We start from the raw sequence: 25197 nt of genomic DNA on the forward strand, positions 1-25197 counted from the left end.
GAGTGAAAGAATCAACAATATATGTGTGTACGTAAATGCCAGTGTAGGTTTGTATTGTTACGTAATCTAAATTTTCGAGAAACTCACCACACGCCTATAAATATAACCAACGCGCCTCGCCTAAAAACAGTATATATTATCGGGTTGTTGTAATTGGTGTACTATAAACTTCGTAAGCCATAACTGTGATTAACGCTTAGTAATCGGGAAACTTCAGATATTTGACCAGAAACGTTTATAAATTTCGAACATTACAAACCATTTAACTTCAGTGGATTCACATTGGACATTGGTACTTTTACGAAAACATTACCTAATGTTATCGGTGGAAACTCGACCTGTAATCGGCGTGTGATGAGCGAGAACTACAGGGGTAGCTAGCTCCCTGTTAAGTGAATTATACCAACGTCAACTCGAAATTAACTCGCTCATCATCAACCCTCGATAAGATATCAGGGTAGTTCCAGACTAGAAATAATACTTTATATTGCTCGTAAGTTTGTGAAACTTTTGTATATAAATCATTGTTCGTAATAACCATTTCTAACTGTTACAATAACTGTTATTGTAAATTTGATTATTGTTTGTATGTTAAAACATATTTGTATTAAAAAATAAAACTGTGTGTATCAATCTTGTTGGCAAATATCATAAATTGGAGATATATTAGGCAAATATTTAACTGCTAAATCTAAATTACAATTTAACTCAGTTTTACGCTATTAGAAATTGTCATATGTAACAATGTATATTGCAACCGTACCTAAACTATGATATTTGAATCGCTTGTATAAATTAAATTATAAATTTGTTATTAAAGCATTGGTTTTTGAATACGGATCATGAATGTGACTTAAAAAATGATTAGATAGAGCCCTCTAGCATCAAGTAAGTAACTGAAGTTTTTTAATTTACTTTAAACGTACTTGACATATATATGTACCCGCTTACGTTATTTGATTACTTTTCAAAGAACGCCGTATGGAACAAAATAATTATCTTGAGCAAATAAAACGTGTACCACGATGGATTAAAAACTCGAAAAAAATAGCAAGCAATGAACACAAAACTTAAAGGTCCATATCTTTTTTCCTTTTTCCATGCACGTACTTCTGTTATCTTTTATAGATAAATCATACACGGCACAATATATTATATAGGATGTGTGTGTGTGTGTGTGTGTTGCTGAGTTGACACAAGACGTTAATTTCTAACTACAGATACCTCACAGAACGGTCTTTGTTGAGCAAATCAAAATCAATTAAAACTTGTGTTTTGATTTTGGGCATTTAAAAACAAAGCAAATTAAATTGTTTGTTGGCGATTGAAATATAAAGCCAATAAATAACCTGTAATATCAGAAATACATAATCTGCTTCAAAGGAATATATTGGAATGTAATTTATACTGATACAGAAATCACGGATTTCTACTTCTTCTTTTTTGTTGTTGCAAATTTCATTGTTGTCTTATAATTTGATAACGTTTTATATTTTTAATACATGCAAATTTAACTAAATGAAAATTGGAAAACTTCAAATATCAGTCACAAGGTGATTAAAAAAAGTATTTCATGCTTGTTAAGCAAATTTGCCCGCAATATGATCCTTTTATTTGGTTGTTTTGAAAAGTTTTCTGAATATTTTACGACACAACTGACGAGTTACCAATTATCTGCACCTTGCACGTACCCACTGAGAATCGCCTATTTTCGTCCATTTAGATACGATATAACACAACTGGTAAGACTTGGAACATTCGTTCATTCAGATATGATATGACTTAATAAAATACTGATGCTTGGCGTATCAGCTATACTCCGTGTATTCATGATAAAATTTATATTCCTCTCCGTTTAGAAATATATAATACAACGTTCAAACTTGGAATATCAGTCACTGTTTCCTGCACGTATCAGTGACGAAGTTGCTAGTTTCACCATTTCGATACGATACAATAAGATACTGAATCTTGAAATATCCGTTATCGTATCGTGCAGCCACCTAGTGGCGTAGCGTAAAGTCTGCGGACTTATAATACTAAAAATCGGATTTCGATACCCGTGGTGGGCACAGCATTGATTGCCAATTGTGTAGCTTTGTACTTTACTACAAACAAACAAACGTATCCTTCATACGTTTACAAAGAAGTTCATATTTTTGTCACTTCAGATTATAATACAACAAAGGTGTTAAGACTAATGATGTTAATTACTTTACCCTGCACTTTTTTTCACGAACCGATAATATTATTATTACGATCATACTGATAATTATCAAGAATGAACAATCTTCTCCAAGTAAAGTTTATCAAAATAAATCTATGCATCCGTAAGAAATCCCCAGGGGAACATGACCCACTTTGCTCCCTCCGATAAACTTGATAGGTTTATGAATTCCTCAACTTTAATTCAGTGTTTGGTCTACAATAAAGACTCACTGTAAACAGACAACGGTTCTAAAATTTGATAATTGGAAAAAGATCAGCTTAAGGTAAAAATTGAAGATTAGTTATGTTGGTTACTAAACTGTTTATTTACATATTAATCTATCTCGTGTTTTTTTCTTCTGATTTCTGTTGCATCTTGGTCCCACTACATCGTACTAAGCTCAAACTGTTTTCGACAGACGCAATTCTGACAAGCTTGCTTTACTTCTGATTTTGTCCTTCACATATACACACATTTTGCATGCGACACCTATGTATAAATCCTAATATTTGTTTCTGCTGATCAGTTTTATGTGAACATTGATTGGAGTTGTCCTGTTTTTCATTTTCTTGAATGGTTTTGAGGAAAATTGTAAAAATTAACAATAAATAAACACTAAAAGAAGCTTAGATAATGAATATAATCAAGTGTGAAAGATAAATCATATAACAAAATACTTTAATAAAGACAAGTTTTCGAAATCATTTAGTATTATCATGATTGATGATTTCTATATTCCAAATTGACATTTGATTTTTCTTAACAGTATATTTTATTGGTAAACTATTAATTTCATGTCTTGATAACGTAGGGACGAGCTCTATTTAGTGATTACCATGCTGGGCTGCGGACCGTAGGCTAAAGGTTCAATTCTTGATGCCGCTAAACATGCTTCACAGGTTCATTTATGAGTGCGTTATAGGAGTGACAGTCAATTCCATTATTATTCAAAACCAGTCACATCTCCTGAGGTGGTGGGTGCTACTGAGTGGTTACCTTTCCTGTAACTCGTACTTAGGAACATATATATCACCTGTACATAAAGCAGCGCTCAGGTCGAAAATATCACTATCTCTCATAAGGTACATAAAAAATATTGCACTTATAAAGAAACTAAACCGAGAGTCTAGTCCGCGTCTCGCTGCCGTAAACTCGCACTTTACGACTGTTTATATATTGTAAGAATGAGAATGAAACCTCATTATTCGATTAGAATGTTCCAAGAGTTATCAATGGTTATTGTTTACTAGTTAGCTGCCTTCATCCCTCTAGTTTATCATTTCAAAATTAGCGAAGACTAAGCCCTTTCAGCTTTGGCGGTGTCACAAAAAAGCGCCAACTATGTATTATTTTCAAACATTAAAAAATTAATAATGCTCAATTTAATTATGTTTCCTATAGGCTTAAAGAACACCCCATATTTCAAATGGTTATATTTTGTAAACTACTTGTACTAGAGAAAGTAAATTTCACCAAAGTTACATTGAAATCAATAATACATTTTAATCAAGAAAGTTTGAACATGGTAGGCGGTTTTTCAAAAACTGTCACATAAGGTGTTTTTTATATACTTTTTCAATTTCAATCAGTTTTATTAAGTCTACCCTAAATGAAGATACTGAATTCCTAATCTGTTCTGCATAATGTTCATTGTTTTTCGAAGTATCCTGCATAATGAAATATAGTTTAAACAAACAACCAAAATCGTATTGTTGAAAGAATGAAAATTAAATCAACGCTAATTTGCAAGTAAAGCAATATAGATATGCAGTATCACATACTTTGGAAAACCACTGTACTTTATCCACATTTTTTCTGAATAAAATTTGTGAATCTGAAAGTACCTTTGCTAAAATTTTGTTTCCTTAAAATAAGTAGTTTTTAAGGTATAATTATTTTAAATATGTTTGTTTTCTTTAATAATCACTTTTTATATTGTAAGCAAATGTAAAATTCTACTTTGAATTTTGCCCACGAGAGGACACTGTAAAAGTCCCGTGATTCTTTACTCATATGTTTGTTATATATAATTAGAATTAAGATACGTTTTATCGGTAAAGTAGCCAGACATTTTCAGAAGACCTTCGCGCTTTTCACGCGTTGCACGGCTGTTCCAACATCCTTCAGTTTAATGTAAAGCGTAGGGGGATGTTTGTTACCATGACAACCTATTGGTCGATATATGGCTCCATAATGTTCGAGAAGTTCCAATCGTAACTACACGGTTATGTGGACAGGAAGACAAGAAGCTATTTTCTTTCCGTTTCTTTGACGTATATCTTCGTGCCTTTATTACGTTACATCAACTCGTGAATTGAGTTTGATAAGAGAATCTTTATATTAGAATTTAAAGTAATGTTAATGCAGCTCAAAAGGGTATTTGTTCCGAAGGTGCGGCCGCTTCTGAGACGATTCATAAAGCGTGCGTTGCGACTGATGCCTTCAATTCTAGTTATTCTTTTCGTCTTTTGTCTGATTATTGTAACATTACTTCAGATTACAGTTATACACGTGTACAGACGCTCACAGTACGTACCACCACAGCAGAGTGTTTTAGTAATTCCTTCCACAGTTGTTAATCCCCAAATTAAAAAATTTGGTGTTGATAAGCCAGAGACCAATCTTACATTTCAGAAGCTGAAGAAACCGCTGAGAACAGCCACTGCCCTGGATAATAAGGCTCCGTCCGTCGATAATAATACGTTACTAGACGGAATAGAACATTCGGCTCGGTTGCGACAGATTGTGAACGTAATATCCTCTCACAAAAGTAGTCGAATAAGGACAAAAAAAATAAAAGTAAAAAGATTAGTGAATGAAAATAATTCTGTTAAGCATGTCATCAGAATGAGCAGAAACGAAACGTGGATGGATAAAACGTCTACACAAGCTGCTTCCTTAAAATCTGACAAAGTGGTAGGCCACTCACGAAAGAAAAACTATCAGAATAGCCAACCTCGGAAGCATTTTAATTTTTCAAAACATGGCACAGTATTGTGTTCGGAAGTGCCTTCTGATATAGGTAAGATATGCTTTTTAAATCGCCTAGCATACCGGTATTTTCCAGAAGAACTTTAGTTTGAAAATAACCTTTACAGTGTCTTGTCAAAATGTACATGACTTTAAGAAGAGAGCTGAAAGCAGGTAAGGTTGAAGTAAATCCAAAAACTATGATGCATGGACATTTTATACATAAGGCTTTGTTACGATGTCTTATCGACTTTGTTTGTCTTTTAATGCCAAAGAGTCCTCACTTTTAATATGTAATCTGTCTGGAAAGATGAGCAACAACAAGAAAGTTCATTGAAATCCCTTTCCATCAAGATATATATATATTTTAATGTCAACACTTTGGCAAGCCGATTTATCAAGGCGTATAAAAATATAACATAGAAATGTCATTCCTTTCTCAAAGAAAGCTAAGCAACTTTAAAGTGTTTAAAACCCTAAAAAAAATTCTACCCTTAGGGTTCGCCAAATACATTAATAAAAATATTCCTGGAGTTATTCAGATGAAACTGAATGAATATAAAAGCATGGTTGTTAAGATAATATAATGTTAGTAGTGCATAAGATGAGAGAGGAGCCTCGAATTCATTCATCATCAGTTTGTTTATTTGATTTGGTTTATGATCAAATTACTGAGGCTATCGATAGTCTTCCCTATCGTTTTATACTGCAGGTTAGAGGAAAAGGCAACTGGCCAGTAGCACCTACCACTAATTCTTTGACTACTCTTTTACCAACGCATTGTGTGATCGACCGTCACATTATTCACATTACAACGTCCTCACAGTCGAAAGAACGAACATGTTTCGGCGCCTGTTTTCGGTCCAGCGAATCACAAATTGACGTCCTAAAAACGTCCAGTTACCTATAACACTGCCGCAGCGATCAATCAGTGAATCTAGAGCAGAGAGCTGGAAGGTTGAGAATAAAAACTTTGTAAGAAATTTTATTACTCGCAAACAACACATCTGACATTTACAGGCTATTTCTTCTTTTGCGAGATCAGCAGGTTTATTCGAGTGGTAACACTGGTCCAATAACACACACACACACACACCTTATGGCGATCTAAAGCTTAGGATCACACGCTGCAGTGGTTTTGTTGATATCAATGTAAAAATTCAACAGCATTCGTAATAGTTATAAACCGCGCGTGGATTCTATTTTTTTAACTGATTCGCGGGAAAATATTAAGTGTCGATAACTTGATACGTGAATTGAGCAAGACATAATCTAAAGACTTAGAAGATTTAAAGCTCAAATTTTGATTCTGATGAACACGTGCTTTACTATATTGCAATATACCTTGAGTAAACAATGTACTTACAAAAAATATTTAAATCTTAAATATTATTATTCAGAAGAGTGATATTTTTCTTATATTTCATATACAAGGCTTTTCGAAAAAGTATTCAAATTATGAAATACTATTAACAATTACTTTCAGAAGTATCGAATACATATGTTTCGTTGTAAGTAGCGTAAAAATCAAAAACGTTATTTGTATCTTTTGTCAAAACTTAATTAAAAATATATTTGTTAACGGGAACATTGTTTTGGTATGAAATCCTATAAAACATTAGGAAAACTACTAAAACACCTACTCGCTAAAACACCTACTTATTCTACTTAAAATTACATTCTTTCAATGAATTGTTACAAAAAGGAAGTTGGCATCAGAAGATATTTTTAAAGTGTGAAAATTGATATATTTTAGGGAAATAAAGCTTGCAGTAAAATCATATCAGTAGTATGAAGGTGTGTCTGTCCCAAATTTAATTAATCACATATCCGTATAACATGTTTATTATTAATATGCTTCTTACTTGTAGTTACCACATAGTATGTTTACCGTTTGTTCAATTAGTCTGGATAATTTTATTCCTACAAAGGTTTACTTAGTACTTAAACGATCACAGTTTCGCTGCGCTACAGGAAATTATGATGGAATTAGTTTGACGCCATCTCCTGATACCACCACCTGTTCGTAGCTTTCAGGTACTCACTGAGTGACTGTTCATTTATAATTCATTATTAATTGTGGGCATCCAAAAAATGTTCCGAGAATTTGCTTTGTGGATATGTTAAGAAGTCATAGTTTGATATATAGACGGCTTTAATTGTCCTAAGTAGGCCCGGCATGGCCAGGTGGTTAGGGCGCTCGACTCGTAATCTGAGGGTCGCGGGTTCGAATCCCCGTCACACCAAACATGCCAACCTCCTCCTTTGTCTGGTCTCAAGTCCAGGATGAGAAAGGAGGAGGTTGGGCGTGGTGCTAGCAACTCCACCCCGTAAAAACCAACCTGCTACAAGTAACTGCAACAACAACTTTCCGTTGGTGAGGTGTTGTCGCGGCCCTATGCTCCACTGGGAGTTTACAGGAATAATAAAAAAAAAATTGTCCTAAGTATAAAAATAGTCTTTCTTAATCTTTTTGCCTATAGGGCTTGCTGCATTATTGTATTAGAGTCCTTATTACCGTCAGAATGTTTCCATATACCACATATTACTTCACATGGCTTCAGGAGACCAGTAAGTACCACACACGAGTTTGTCAAAAAAATTTTCATTAGCTTAAAAAATGATTCTGTTATTTTAACGAGTTCGTGTGATATAATGTCCATTCGCACAGCTTAAGGAGTCATTAATCGTGTACTAGTTCATTACTACTTGTTAACTCATATGAGTCCAGAAGATCATTCAACATACACCAGCTAGTAAGATTTTCTATCACTTTACTAGGATTTTAAGATCCCGTTTCGTCGGAAATATCCCTGCGAGACTTTAAATTAAATCAGTTTAAAGCAACAAGTTTGAAGCAAGTTCTTACCTCACTTATATGTGTTGTTCGTTAAGAAATATAAATAAAAAGACATAAAACAACGTGTTTCCTTTGTACCTTGTAGTTGTACTTTAAAAGATCCAACATTATTAAATAATTAGAGAGATAAAACAATAAAGAATGGAGTGTAATAATAAGTCGGAGTCCGTGAAAAAATAGTGAATATTTGGAAAGGATTTTTGAACAATCTGTTTATTTTTTGGTATAAATAATATAACTTCGAAAATATTAAGCTGAAAGAAAATTAAGAGAAACTGTGATTTCGATAAGAAATTAGATATATCATTTTATTAATGGTTTTCGTTTTAACCCTGAAGAACAACTTTCCCGCTAAAAATTAGTGATTTTTTTTAAATGTACAGTTTTTTGCACGTCAGGTTTGTTTTTTTGTTATTTAGTAGCCTTCTGTTGTGTAATGTCGATTTTTAAGACACATATTTTAACCTATATGCAAACTTTTTGTGTGCGGTTCCCAAATTTTATCGTAATTTTATTTTGGGTATTAAGCCCTCACTTGTTAACTGATAAAATAAACTAAAGAATAAGTACATTGTTACCGAGACATGGTGCGTGTATTGCATATTAGTCAGTTTTCTAGGTCATTCATTGTTCAAACCGAAATCGAGTTATCGAAAAATAACACGTAAGAACAAATAAACAATAAAATCCAACTCAGAACAACCGAAAATATGGACTTTAACTTAGATATGAAGTTCTCTCTCGTTCTTATCAAGACCCATTATTTGTGGAAAATGCAGCTTCTTATGTACACAATAATGAAAGTATTAGATAGAAATTAACTATTTGACCGTCAACTAAAACATGATTACTGTTCTTGTCGAACAGAAGATGATCATAGGTATCAGTACTGACTGAATCCTGGGTATTTTTAAAATACGAAATGGTAATTAATCACTCTGTTACTGCCGAAATAAAAAAACGCGCTTAGAACTTTGAGACCATGGATGTGTTATAAACGTGACCGTCCAATTCCACTATTTGGTCTTACAAGTACATCCCAAGAGTTGGCGGTGGATGGTGTTGAAGAGCTCCTTTCCCTCTATTCTACCACTTCAAAATTAGGGATGGCTAGCACAGATAGCCTTCAATTAGCTTTGTGTGAAATTCAATGAAACAAACAAATCAGTTATACACCATTTTTTTCCGTTCTGCTTAACCCCAGAATGATACCGACGTGAAAATCTAATTTTAGAAACTTATCCACCATTAGTGTTAAATATCTTTGAAATTTTTAATACACCCGAAGGTAACAAATATTTCTGAAAGTAACGACTGAAGAAAAAGGGTTTTCATTCTCTCATTTCATTATTTTTGTCGTTGTGTTGTCTTTGAATTTTCCCATATGTCTGTTTCTTTCATCTTTCTATTCTACCATTTCCTTTTCAGACAACTAGCTATAATTTGCTTTTTGTCTATTAATTTGTCTGTTTCTTCTTTTATATTTTTAACTATTATCTCTTCTTACTTATTTTAGTCTGTCCGTCCCTACTTCAATCGAGAGTTTTAATTTTACTTTTTTGTTCTGTTTGCTTTTGAAATCTTCTTAGAAGTGAAATACAATGTACATGTGTTGAAAATCAGTAATTTCTGTTGTATTTTTATCAATACATTACGTTGATATTTTATATGATAACGAGAGCTCTGTACTAAACAGCAACAACAAAAAAATGATTCATCAGAAATTCTAGTGTTAAAGCTTATCAATAAAAAATCTCGATTGTCAAAGCTCTCTTTGTTTGCAGCAAACTTCTACTTGCACTAGTGACAACTAGTGTTTCGTAATCAGAGTACGGGATATTGTAACTCTCTGTGCTGCTGTTGTTCAAACAAAACCCAGTAGCAAAAATTTAGAATGAAAACCCTGTTCAAGCAGATGCGTGAATTAAAATATAGAAATGGTGGATATAGTGATAACATTGTTGTAGTAAGTTTTCACAAACTTTCAGTCACATATAGTTTTAGAAGCATTGTTAGTATAGAAAAACCACATTGGGTTATCTGCTGTGTTCACAGCGGGGAATCGAACCCCGGATTTTAGCATTATAAGTCCGTTAACTTACCGCTGTTCCACCGGGAGACATTTTAGAAGCAATGAGCAGGTTTTTGAAAGAAGTTTCTCGCTATCGTCAGGTTACTTTTCTCTTCTCAAGGAAAAATCCTCTAACTTCAAAATTAATTAATCAAACCTCAACATTTCAAACTTAATAAATATCTTCCAAATTGGGTACCACGTCACGTTTTACGTAACAAATCCCACGTGTATGATAAGTAACCATCTGTACATGCTTTATGTGATATTTTAATGCCGTATAGGTTGATATCTGTTTCGGAAGGTTTTGTGCCAGATTCAAACAAAGAAAAAGTTCCTTTGATATAAAGATAATATTAATTACGTGGAGTATTTAATTATCCCTTAATTCATCGATTTGATTATTAATCAGTGCGTTCACCAAATAACTAGATAATCAGAATGACGTTTTAGTCAACACAAGGGTAAGAAAACTAGGGTAAGATATATTAAAAATGGAGAAGGATAGACATAGAAAATAAAACTAGAAAATAAAACGTAAGGAAAACTAGGGTAAGATGTATTAAAAATGGAGAAGGATAGACACAGAAAATAAAACTAGAAAATAAAAAGTAGGGGAAAACTAGGGTAAGATGTATTAAAAATGGAGAAGGATAGACATAGAAAATAAACTAGAAATAAAACGTAAGGAAAACTAGGGTAAGATGTATTAAAAATGGAGAAGGATAGACACAGAAAATAAAACTAGAAAATAAAAAGTAGGGGAAAACTAGGGTAAGATGTATTAAAAATGGAGAAGGATAGACAGAAAATAAAACGTAAGGAAAACTAGGGTAAGATGTATTAAAAATGGAGAAGGATAGACAGAAAATAAAACTAGAAAAGAAAGAGTAGAGGAGAAGGCAAAGGGAAAAATATTTGAAAAGAAAGAATGAAATAAACTACACTGAAAAAATATCTAGTCAAGTTGATTATTTTGCTTAGTAAAACTTAGCATCAGTGTAGTCAACTACCTGTCCGCTTTTCTGCCTAATGATTAAACTGATCAGACTATGAAAGTGTGACGTCACGCTCCTTGGAAACACACCTGTCCGATTCTTATCAAAGTTCAACATACCAAACTTAATAAATCTTTTCCATATTGAGTACCCTGCCACGTTTTACGTAACCAACCGTCTGTGCCAGTAGTAGGTATCCTTGTACAATAAATACCAACTGTATGTGATAAAGGAGAAAGAGTAAGCAAAGGATATACAAAGAAATTCAACATGTTTTTCGTACCGTTTTTCATTGCTGAAGTGGCTTCTATCAACCGTTCGCCCTAAATCTAATGCTTAGTTAGCACAGCTTATGAAATTTCTGCGCCATTTCAAGCAAATTCCGTGAAAACACAGATCATTGAACAGTATCATCGTTGGATGCATCACATAAATAGCTTGAATGTTTGGTAAGTTTTGCTAATCATAGTTTTAGATGCTAAAATGTATTCACAATATTTCCATGAAAAGTGTTTGTAGGATTATTTGAGCCGATCTTATTTAAATTCTATAAATAGTGCTGCTACTACCTGTATAGGCCTACGTGTCCAGTTGTAGTCTTAGGCATATAGCCTATAGGCCTAATTCATGATATTTGTTTTAGTAATATCATAAACATTCAACCTCGTTTTGCTATAATGCACTATATTAACAGTTGAAGTACGTTAATTCCTTAAACAAAGTGATGGAACAGCTTCTGGTCCAAAAAGGGAAAGTGTTGGTTATATATATAAAATTTCAGTAGTATAAAAGTCTAATTGAAATTGGTAGGTCAGTTCAGGAGTGAGACAGTTAAACGTTTGGATTGAAAAAAGCAGATGATTATAATGTTTTGTTACAATAAAATACAGTTTTACTGTGGATCATTTAAGAATCATTGTCTTAGATTTTAAGCTTAGTGACAAAAGTACACATTCATAGAACTAGGTCAAGCTTGCGCAATGACTTTTGTACTGAAATAAAACCAGAGAACTAAAAATAAAATTGCTTTGTTTATCATGGTTTATTTGATGTGATAAAGCTTTTATATCCTATCATATTTTAGTTAACGTAATATCTTTGTAAAAGTGACTTTTGCTTTGCAAAAGTTGGTGAAAAAAAACTTTGCTTATAACAATTTTATTTCTTTCAGATACAGATGTCTGTACTGCAATCACTAGATTGCTCATCCTATTTAAGAAGAAACAAAAGAAAATATTTTGTTTGGACTTAGAGAGTAACTTAGAAAGCTCGTTAAGAATAGCTGTTAAACAAAACAATTCTATCTATGGATAACCGCGCATTTGGTGTTGTTGTGAATAGTATTAGTGAGTTTTAGCGTGACACTTTCTTTGAAGCCTAATGTCAATTAGTTGGATATATGTATATGTTTACTCTTGCCTGCCTAAAACAATGGTTGAAGTGCCTCACTTTTGTACAAAACATCATAATGAGACTAAAAGATAACAGGGAAAAGTTAGTTTGGATAAGAGAAATCTTAATGTTCTTAGTTCTATAAATTTAGAATTGAAAAATATGAAGGAAAACTTTTTATACGTGTATCTGCTCTTGGTGAGGGCTGTTTCAAGAGAAATGTTTCAAAATATTATTATTTACTTGTCAAATTTCTACCAAGGAATAATTATCACTTTGATACGAGAGTAATAGCTAAATTTTACATTCGACATTAAGACAATTATTATTGTATCTTTGGTAAATACAATGTCAGAAGTGATAACATCATGATTTATTTCTTTTTTGTGTGCTTTTTCCTACTTTCTACGCCAGTTTTAAATGCATTGTTTGCAGAAGGGATATTAGTATGCTAGTCACGATTCTTCGTTTTTCTCTTTCGCTTGTTATTGTTTACACTTGCATGCGTGTTACATATAATGTTTAGGGTTTTTGCAGTAAAAACAATATGGGTGGATGTTTGGGTGAAAAAGTGCCTTTCAACATCTCTCCCACCTACATTGTATTGTCTGAAGTTAGCACTTCCACTTGTCTACAGGTTACAAATGTTAACGTGAAGAGATATTTCTGAGGATACGGTTAATTGTTATGTAAATCTGTGTTATGCATGATTTTATACAGTTTGTTGCGGAGCTTGATATAGTACATTGATAATCAGTAATATGGTTGATTTTTACATAGTCTGTTTGAACTTGACTCTAAGTCGCCACTGTAAATAGAACTTTAAGATATAAAAAATGTGAGTATGTCCGAGATGGGGTCATACACGGACATTTTGTGCAATGAATATGGAGTTTATTAGGGGCAAATGAAATCTTTTTAAGTCAAGATGAGGTAGAAGATGAATCTTACTTTAATGTTTTCTGCTGGTTCCCATAACAATTTAAAATTTACTGAATATAGAAATGATATTATTATCTTTAATCATGATTGTTTATTTTCTTTTTATCTAGTTTTTGTTAAGTCATTTTTGTATGCAATTTTTGTTAGGGTTATTCCACAAAAGTTTAATGAGGGTGTGTGTGTGTGAAAAAGGTGTTTTATCTGTACTAACCCTTCAGATGATGTCATTGCTTGTATTTATCAAATGTTATCATCAACGGATGGTACATAGATTTTATTATTTAGAAGTTAACTTTGTGCTATACATGATTTTATAATTATTTGTGCATCTGTATATGGTAGATTGCCATTCAATTTTAAGATTGTTTTTTTTTACATGGTCTGTGTTTCATCTTGACTTGATGTCATCACATTACAATGGTGGAACTCAACATTTACAATGATATACTTCTAAACGTTTTCTAGTCACATTGTATGCCCCCCCCCCCCCCCCCAGTGGCACAGTGGTATGTCTGCGGACTTACAACACTAGAAACCGGGTTTTGACATCCGTGGTAGGCAGAGTACAGGTAGCCCATTGTGTAGCTTTGTGCTTAACTACAAACAAAAGCTTTTCACTAAGCAAGCGAGGAACGAGTAAGAAAATGATAGTTTTTTTAAGCAACACATATAAAATCCAAAGGAAATAAATGAGACAACATATATAAAAGGAAATAGATGGAAATGGGTAAAATGTAGGGACGCGGGCTGAACTTGGTAGAGATCTGGATTTCAGGACTGGCGAGCTGGATTCGAGCTGTGCGATATCACAATGTGTTCCATACACTTTAAGCTATGGGTGCATTTCAAGAATGACAGTCAATCCCTTATAGTGGATGGTGGGTGATAATGTGCTGGTAACCGGATGCCTTCTCTCCGTTCAGTTGTTCAAACTCAGGGAAGGCGGTTGATTGAAAAATAAACAATAGAAAAAAAGCATGCCTCTCTACGAATTAGAAAAAAAAAAAATAGACTACCGTTCTAAACGCGATGGTTACTAACACACATAACTAACATATCACTAGAGTTTCTAGAAAATCCACAGATTCAGATCAAACGATCATAACGTTATAATGACAAGTGTCATAAACTGCCTAATATCCACGTTATGCTAAAAAGAATGGAAATGATGGGTGGGAGGGAGAACACGTCACTGCAACGCTCCTGGACATTAGGTATCCTGAACAATTGATAAGGAAGGAAATATAATATATCAACGCCAAGAATAAGGGGGATGAAAATTACACATAAGCCTCATTCCCCTACGTCAAAGGTTTCTTTCAAAGCACACAGATGATATGCAAATATAAAGCCCGAACAGTATTTAAAAAAACCACAACACAATACGATTACAGATTACGGCAAAAAACCCATTTACAACATCCGTAATGAATAAGGTCTCCAATACATTAAAGAAACAAAAATATCAACAAACGTTTGAATTCAGGAGCATATAGACATACAAGACTCTGTAATACCGATCCATCTGCAATAACACGTTATGTCAGAGAACATCACTCAATAAAATATAATAGAGTTTTATGCCCCTTATTTAGATTTAGATATTGTTTTCGTGGAAGGCAGAATGCAGTTGACCATTTTTGATAAAGGAAGAGATTTTAGTTTTCTCATCCTTGGTCTACTTACCCCAACTAGTTTGGTCTGGCATATCCTAGTAAAGGGAATAATCTGTTTGTTTGTTTGTTTTGAAAATTCGCGCAAAGCTACCCGAGGGCTATCTGCGCTAGCCGTCCCTAACTTAGCAGTGTAAGACTAGAGGGAAGGCAGCTAGTTATCACCACCCACCGCCAACTCTTGGGCTACCCTTTTACCAACGAATAGTGGTATTGACCGTCACATTTTTAACGCCCCCACGACTAAAAAGGCGAGCATGTTTGGTGTGACGGGAATTCGAACCCGCGACCCGCAAGAAAATAGTCATCTCACAGTTAAGAATATTTGACTATTTGTAATAACAGTAATTCTTTTATAGCTAACGTCTAATTACTGGCAAATATATTAAAAATCATAGATATAACGATTGGAAAACAATAAATACACATTGTTATTATAAATATTGCAGCATGTTAAGAGTATATTTTTTTATATAAATGAAATAAATACCGTTTTGAAATATCAAGAAGACGCTGGTTAATCAAGGTCTTCCTGAGTTTGTAAATAGCTAGTTTTAAGATATTATTTAGGAATTTGTTTAGTATATCGGGACGGAAAGGCCAACTTCAGGTAGCAGGACTTGTCTCAGATTAGTCGGAATATACTTGAATAAGTTTTGTCAAGGGAGGAGGTGGGGTGTGTAATTAATTATTACCGAATAATTAAGGTAAGGGTTTATAGTTCCAATTACCATCATTTTGTAACAATTGATTAAAGGGTAGAGTTTGGAGGTCATGCAAATGTAGAAATATAAGACGGTTTATTTCTACTACAAGGTTATTTTAACAACAGCTTTTTATGTCGAAGTATTAGGGGTGATTGCATTCCCTCAACTGACTACAGACAGCGAAAGGCAATAGGAGTTGAGACGTTGTGGGTCAAAGCACGCAAGTCCTAACCCATAATTTCATCTTCCATAGCAGTTACTTAGTTTGATATATGCGTGTGGATCATATCTGATAGATGGAGACTCTCCAAAGATTTTAGTTGCTATGACCACAGACAGTTTCCTTTATGAACTAATAAATAACGACAAGGATTGGCAACGGACAAAATATTTCCTTTGTTAGATTAGAATCTCATAATATACAACTTAGGTTTGGTTTTAAACTAACTTCCATCATTGTTAAATAGTGGTGCTTTGATCGCTTATGTACAATTTATGCATAATTTATAGTATTAGAACTGTTTACTTATATATATATATACAAAGCATTGAATTAGAGAAAATTGGTTATATCGCTGTAGTATTTCTATTGGGATTGGCCTAACACATGAATTTCAATCAAATTACCTAATGCTAATCATATTTATACTGATAGTCTAACCATGTTCCACCTAATTCACGTTCTCATAAAGGTAATTATTCTGGATTTAATTGTTATTTTATGAATCACAAATGATCCAATGGAAAGTAAAATAAATAAGTTAAATAATCTTATAAGAACCACATGGAGACTTCTAATTTCCAATTAAGGCTAATACAACTTACGATAAAGCCTACTGAGGTTCTGGATGAAATGTAATAATAATAAAAGTATTCTTCAAGAGAAGCTAAAATGTTGGACAAGAACAATCATTTCTAACAAAATACTTCAGAACGTTTTTTGTGTTCTCTGTTCATTTGGAATGTATTCTGCTCATGAGTTTCAAATTTATTCACGCAATTCATTTTACTAAATTAAACACTAGTAAGAGATTAGCAAACTCTCTGTATTATATGCTCTGAGACGATGTAGCCAAACATATACACAAACCACTTATTCAACACAGAAGAAACTATATAATTGCGTACTTTTCAACTTCTTCATCTGTAAAACTAACATAGATAACACGATGGTGAGAAAAAAAGAAGAAAAATCTACAAATTCTCTATGTTATCCCTTAAGCTTTCTCAGCTAATCCTCCCGCTCATTGTTACTCTTTTAATGTACGAAACTAGCTCTTAATTTATCGTATAAAAAGGGTTGTTTGGTTGACAAAAGATTTAACGGGGTCTTTTCACAAATGATTTTCCAGCGTTACTAAAATACACATTATTTTGTTTTCTTTCGCCGTGTTTAACGTTAAGTGCGAAGATAAGTAAAAGAAAACAGGTTTTTATATGGCATTCAGAGAAACTATTCTAACGAAGACTAAAGTTTGAGAAGTATGTTTGTTGTCTAAGGATTAAAACTCAAGAAAGAATGATGATCAAATGCTCTTAGTAATAAAGCCTTTTGTAATCTATACTAATTCTAATGGACTATTGAAGTAGGCTTAACAAGAAGGTTCTTAACCATAATAAAACTTACAGTATCGATTGGTCGGATAAGCGATTTCAAAAAACTCGGACGTGAAAAGGAGCTCACATCATCTTACGTGTAAAAGCAAAACGCTATCGAAGGTTTTATGACATAATAAAAAAATATTCTTCAATAGAAAAGAAAATGTGATAAACCGTTATACATTGCACGTGTAGAACAATCCGAATAATTAGGAAGGATAAAATACACACACACACACTAACATGTGTTCTTTGTTAAATCTTTTAATAGGAAGAATTGAACGTTAGTATCTTTTCTGTGTTAAGCCTGTTTACTACATTAATCCTAGTTAAGTAAGAAGGGTTGTAATGAGCACACCATTCAAAGAGTTTGATGATCTTTCTGAGTTGATTTGCAGAATGTGTTTTGAAAGAGAGAGTATAACAAACATATCTTGTCAACAGTATGAAGAAGAAATACCACATTTTCTGTTTTATAACAATGCAGTTTTCATCCTATTGTCTTTAACTAGTGATATAGAATCAGCTTATTTTTTGTAGTTGTTCTTTACAAAACACACTTTTATCACCCAATATTTGCAAGGTTTCAAATATATCAATGAAATAATGAGGCATTAGGTTGCTGTTTAGTAAAAAAATAGTTTTGAGGAAAATAAAGAGTACAGGTAAAAAACAACAACAACTCGGAAATATCTATAGAGTCCAATCTTTATGTATGAGTATATTAATCTATGGTTTTTGATTTTGGATTTTCATGACCCTGATGTGACCTTTATCTTTGACCTTAACCCTCCCAAAAATAATCACTTCTACGTTTGGTCATAGTCTAAATGTTTACCACCTTTCATCCAAATGCATTTAGCTGTTTTCGAGAAACCTGATATATATATGTATGCTCCATCCAGACCATCGATCCAACTGTGTGTCTGCTGGAACAAACATAACATGTAAGAAACCCCAAGAAAAAGAAACTCACTGGAACAAAACTTGTTCAATTTATGAGTCAATAATGATCTTCTATTACAACATATATTATTTAATGCTGCATCCAAGAAGTCTTAGGTATCAGTATGAAAACATGGACAGATGTCGCTTACGAACTGGCATAAATTGGTGGTAATCGAATAACACCAAACAGTTTTAGGATATTTTAAAGAGCATGTATTAATAAATACAGCCTGGGAAAGAAATTTCAGCCACTTCAGCACAATTTCTTCAAGACTGTCGGTTTCAGAAATTTTTCTGTTCGCGACGTCACACGCGTGGAATTTCATTTTTATTCTGTTAATTCGCACTTATCATTCGAGTTGGACTGTAAGTTGGAAAAGAAGGCGTTTTAAGCATTAGTTTCGAAGTTATACATGCATCGGCGTAAGCTATAAGGGAAGGAATTGTAAGTATTACAATTTTTTGTTTTATTCATATGATAATGTTGTAAGTACTAGAAAGTGGATATTATTCATCTTTAACACACATTTAAGAGTAAGGAGTTATTTGCACTAGTTTAACAGTGCTATTTTTGAGTGCAAATAAAGGAGTTTTAAGTACTAGAATTTGGAGAGTTAGCTGAGAAAGAAGTTTGCAAGGATTAGAACAAATGATAGACAAGAGGGAAAATTGCTAGTCAAAATCACCAACCGTCCACTTTTGAGCTACTTTAATTGAATAGTGTGACTGGGATTTATCGTCCCATTATAACGTTCCTATGGTTAAAGGAGTGAACGTGTTCGGTGATGGGATTCGAACCCGAAACCAGCAGATTGCACCCAAATCACCAGGTCATGGTAGTCACAAAGCTAGAATGAAAGAGCCTACAAATATTCAAATACAGGCGTCTTTCTTGTTCAGAAATACGTTGGAAACGAAGGAACTGTACGTAACAGAATGTAGATTTGTATGTACATAGTAGTAAGTTAATCTAGATGACGACATGCATGTCAAGTTTCTTGCCGGTTTATTTGGAGCTGGGGTTACTTAAGTTTGAAGATGTAAATCGGACTATAGAATAAGTTAGTCTCAGTGGTGTCATGGAGAGAGACTTTCTGTCAATTCATTTGGAGTGGAGTACCAATAAGTAACCGATACGTAATTATCATCCATGTTAAAAAGTAAGTTAGTCTTGATGACTTCAATAACGTGAAATTTGGCTTCAAAATCGTTTTAAAATAACATACTTATCTTCAGATCGGTTGTGTTCTGGAAGAAGATCTGAAGAACAGGTCATGGTAGTCATACCAAATAGTAACCACACAAATAAACTGATATTGTTGTTTCTTTATAGACCACGAGCTCCCTTACATTATCGGTATTTTTTAATTTGATGTTAAGAGCTTCGTTAAATGTTTCTGTTTTCGAGTAACGGTTTATTAAAGGTTTACACTTTCTGTGAAAGGATAACTTTTACAGCTTTGTTCAACTATTGTTTCAATTGGGGGAATCCTAGAAAATTTATACACAGAGTAATCTACTCTTCATCGTTATAACTTATTATAAAGATTCTCTTTCGTGGTTTTGGCAATTGATCACAGACACAGTAAACAGATATGCTGAACTCAGGTTCTCTTAACGTGTTTAAACGTCTTTACGTTTATTCAACAATGAAGCAGACGGAAACGTTTATCTTTAAATGTCTTAACCCGCTATTGGATAATTTTTTTAAGTAGATAATATTAGACATGATCATTCTAATATTCATGAATATTCTACGTGATTCTAAAAGATTGAATTTCTGAAAGCATTATACGAAAGATTATTCTTTTCGTTCTCTCAAGGTATTCAAATGTGAAAGCTATAAACATGCAAAAAATATAATAGATATCAGTTCTTTTTTGGGGAATTTTTGCTTGTACAAATAACATGGGGGTTTGATTTGCATGAAGGAGAAACAAATAATAGAGTAACTGTAACCCTACTTTTGGCCCACCCTGTATAAGCATTCTGCAGTACAACAAAAGATTTGTGATGACGCGGCTTTCCTGTTGTGTACTCAGCACAAGGCGTATTTCAGTGTGTTCGATAACACAGTTGCTTTGCACGAAACATTAAGATGTGTATTTGTCCTACTTGGGTTTTGTGGTCAGCATAAATTATGTCATACCGGTTCGATAAATTAGGTAATGTGTGTAACGGATTTATTGTTATATATATTTATTTTAATATCGATGTTTCTTTATATTAAATTTATATTTAGAAATGTACATAACTTATACTGTTAAATATGTATTGCGAAACTCCCGCCTATTCTCTAAAGTTGTAGAAGATTCTCGAGTGTAAAAATCAACAATATATGGGTGTGTACGTAAACTCTAGTGTAACATGTTAGTATTGTTACGTAAACTGAATTTTCGAGAAGCTCTCTACACGTCTATAAATATAACCAACGCGACGCGCCAAAAAAAGGAGTATCTATTATTAGTTTGCTATAGTCAGTGTGCTATAAACTTCGGAAACTATAACTGTAATTGTTATAGCGCTTATTAATCGGAAAACTTCAGATATTTAACCAGGAACATTTACAAAGTTCGAACATTACAAACCATTTAACTTCAGTGTATTCCCATCAGACATTAGTACTTTCACGAATATATTATATAACTTCATCAGTAGACAACTCAATCTCTAATAGTCGTATGAACAGTGAAGACTACAGGGCTAGCTAGCTCCCTGTTAAGCGAATTGTACCTACGTCCACTCGAAATTAACTCGATCATCGTGAACCCTCGATAAGGTATCAAGGAAGTTCCAGACTAGAAAAACTTTATATTGCTTGTAAGTTTGTAAAATGTTTGTATATAAATCATTGTGTATTATAACTATTTGTAATAACTGTTATTGTCAATTGTATTATAATAATAATTTCTAGTAACACGCTTTCTACTATCTGTTTCTTTCTAAAATAATGTTATAAGTTTTGAACTTAAACATCAACTCTATTCAGCAAAAGGCACAATATAATATAGGATTGAACGAGTAACGTAGGAGGGGACGCTGCATATATTTAGTATTCGTTTCAAGTCTGGTCAGAAAGTAAAAAATATACCATTCTTTGGTTTCTGTTTCTTATATTTTACTGTATCTTCGAAATATATTTTTGTAAAGATATTCATGAATGCACAAAGATATACATAGTGTAGGAATTACGCCCCCCAGTGGCACAGCGGTATGTCTGCTGACTTACAACACTAGAATCCGGGTTTCGATACTCGTGGTGGGCAGAACACAGATAGCCCATTGTGTAGCTTTGTGCTTAATTACAAACAAAACAAGCAATTCAAGTTTACAGAATTTTACAAGTTTTTAAACATGGAAATCGTTCCATTTTTAATTTTCTGTCGTAGTATTGTCTGTGTAAAATGTTATGTAGTGTATAATGATAGAAAAACTGTAGTCTGTTTTTTTTTCACAGTTGGAAGAATGAATATAACGCTTACAGTTCCAACAGAAAAGGACATTCTTAAGATTGCTAGCCAGCTTCAACCAGGTGGTGCTTGGAGTCCAGCTTCTTGCAAATCACGACACCGTGTGGCTATAATCATTCCTTTTCGAGACAGACATGAACATTTGATGATTTTGCTTTACCATCTACACCCTCTTCTTCAACGACAGCAACTAGATTATACAATTTATGTTGTTGAACAAGTGAGTGCTCGGAAACTGTACATACTACTAAATTATAGCAGTTATAAATAAAAACATACATGTTGTTGAACAAGTGAGTGTTCGGAAACTGTACATGCCACTAAATTATGGCAGTTATAAATAAAAACATACATGTTGTTGAACAAGTGAGTGCTCGGAAACTGTACATACCGCTAAATCATGGCAGTTATAAATAAAAACATACATGTTGATTGAACAAGTGAGTGTTTAGTAGTTATACATGGTACTAGGTTACAGCAGTATTAGATTAAATAAATCATGTTATTGAACAAGTGAGTGTTTAGTAGTTATACATGTTACTAGGTTACAGCAGTATTAAGATTAAATAAATCATGTTATTGAACAAGTGAGTGTTTGGTAGTTATACATGGTACTAGGTTACAGCACTACTAGATTAAATAAATCATGTTATTTAACAAGTGAGTGTTTGGTAGTTATACATGTTACTAGGTTACAGCACTACTAGATTAAATAAACCATGTTATTGAACAAGTGAGTGTTTGGTAGTTATACATGGTACTAGGTTACAGCAGTACTAGATTAAATAAATCATGTTATTGAACAAGTGAGTGTTTGGTAGTTATACATGGTACTAAGTTAAGTTTCTTTCTAACATTTGTGTTTAATTTTCATACTCTTTCTTCTATAACATTTTAAATAATATATTAGTCATTTAGTATTTTTATAAAATATTTTTAGTAGATTTTTTAAATTTTAAATCAGAAAAGTGCCAAAAAGTACGATAAGCTCTCTAGTATTGCTGGGGTTTTGACATAAAATTGTAACAAATATTTACGATAAGCTCTCTAGTATTGTTGAGGTTTTGACACAAAATTGTAACAAATATTTACGATAAGCTCTCTAGTATTGTTGAGGTTTTGACATAAAATTGTAACAAATATTTACGGTAAGCTCTCTAGTATTGTTGAGGTTTTGACACAAAATTGTAACAACTATTTACGATAAGCTCTCTAGTATTGTTGGGGTTTTGAAATAAATTGTAACAAATATTTACGATAAGCTCTCCAGTATTGTTGGGGTTTTGAAATAAATTGTAACAAATATTTACGATAACCTTTCTAGTATTATTGGGGTTTTGAAATAAATTGTAACAAATATTTACGATAAGCTCTCTAGTATTGTTGGGGTTTTGACATAAAATTGTAACAAATATTTACGATAAGCTCTCTAGTATTGTTGGGGTTTTGACATAAAATTGTAACAAATATTTACGATAATCTCTCTAGTATTGTTGGGGTTTTGACATAAAATGTAACAAATATTTACGATAAGCTCTCTAGTATTGTTGGGGTTTTGACATAAAATTGTAACAAATATTTACGATAAGCTCTCTAGTATTATTGGGGTTTTCACGCAACATTTTAACAAATATTTCTCTCTTCTAGATACTCCTACGTTAGTGGTATATATAAAGGTGTACACCTCATAACAAGGATTACACAAAGTTAAAACTATTTAATAAGCAGGCTTTCTTGTCAGTAACCCTTCGTATATGCTACATACTATGAAATCATTTATTGTTCCGAATTACATTTATATAAGTTTATGAAGATTGAGTCAGTACAGAAATATTTGGTGTAAGATTAATCAATTAATTTCTTGAAATACAAATAGTTGGGAGTTTTATTCAAATCTTTGAAAATTGCTTCCTTAAGGTTATTTGTTATTCAGATCGTGAAATTATGTAGTAGCTATAGCACTGAAATCATTTTTGTTTTTTAGTTTATGTCTAAAAGCATTAACTGATTGTGCTTTAGGACTAGCAGCTAGATGTTGAATCTGCATATTGAATGAATATTTGTTGTATTTAACTCTAGTTTCTAAAAAAAAAAGATAAACCAAGAAACTAGGCCAAGTTCATAGGAATACATTAAATCAAATATTGGAGCGTCTGAGGTCGTTCAGAGAATGTCTGTGAGTTAATTTTGTTAATTTGCTTCAAATGTGAATTCCAAGTGATTACATCCTCTGTTTTCAGATATCTGAGTATGATAAAAATAGTGCATAATATCATATTTCAACTTCATTTATATAAATATCTGCTCTCGTGCTCTCGCTTCATTGAAAGTTTTGAAAACTATCATTGTTAAAATCATAAATAATATTCAACGTCAAACTGGTACACAATTAAAAAAACTATAGCTACCATTGTTTTGAGTCAAGTACATAACACTCACTGAAGAGCAGTTGATTCAAGCTAGGTAGTTGAAGAGGTTTCGGAGACGTTAGGAATAAGAGACTTTGGGGAGCACTAAATATAGTACGAATGAAAAACGGTAACTATAGAAGAAAGAACACTATTATTGTAATGCAAAAAGCTTAAAGGTAAACGTCTTGAAGAGCGATATTCATTAACATAGATACTTTACTATGTAACTTATTTAGGTATAATTATGTTTCTACAACATTAACAGAGGTACAGATAATACACAATATTTTCCAACTCATATTTTAGTTTTCGTTTCCGCTATAGTGATGTAATGTTTGACTTTTGTTTCGGATAGTCTAGAAGAGTTATGTGTTTTAGTCACCACTAATTTGAACTGATATATCAGAGAGAAGTCAGCTAAACAATAGCACCATTGCTAACCCTTTGGCTACCCTAATCGTGGTATTCGTTATAAGTAATTCTAATTTAATTGTTTTGCTTATCTATAAAAAAAAACTGTTTTGGGATTTAAGATTTTATAGTGTATAAATGTAATGATGTTTTTGTTTTTTAATAAGAATATTTTATTATATACAAATAGCTACAGGTTGAGAACATAGAATCGATTTTTTAAAATCATGATGTGTTTATTCTGGAATCCATGTTTTACATAGATGACTGTACTTGTAGTATTTGCTGTTACTTCTTAACACATTATTTAAATATTCATAGATGTATACGTATTAGGTTGTCAAGAAATTAATGTCGCTTTTTTTAGATTAAAAAACCAAACAACTTATATATAAAAACATTTATTAAATGAAATGGTCTCTGTTCTTATTGATGATGCTTTTCCATCTTACAATCAGGTTATAAATGCCCTGATCAAAGAAATCACCGGGCTTTGTAGCAAAAAAACATGTCTATACCATCTTAACACCTTCCAC

The 25197-nt window shown here is 32.8% G+C and overlaps 1 protein-coding gene across 1 annotated transcript in view; it reads left to right on the forward strand.

The window, feature by feature from the left end:
- Window positions 1-4266: 4266 nt before the first annotated feature.
- LOC106471669 (beta-1,4-N-acetylgalactosaminyltransferase bre-4-like) overlaps window positions 4267-25197 on the forward strand; it is a 34616-nt gene continuing 13685 nt past the window's right edge. The window contains exons 1-2 of the mRNA XM_022401139.1: window positions 4267-5231; window positions 21827-22059. Of these exons, the coding sequence (XP_022256847.1) occupies window positions 4565-5231; window positions 21827-22059 (900 nt within the window). The 5' untranslated portion in view covers window positions 4267-4564. The remainder of the gene's footprint in view (window positions 5232-21826; window positions 22060-25197) is intronic.

Source organism: Limulus polyphemus, unplaced genomic scaffold (assembly GCF_000517525.1).
Source record: "Limulus polyphemus unplaced genomic scaffold, Limulus_polyphemus-2.1.2 Scaffold114, whole genome shotgun sequence".
Lineage (NCBI taxonomy): Eukaryota > Metazoa > Arthropoda > Merostomata > Xiphosura > Limulidae > Limulus > Limulus polyphemus.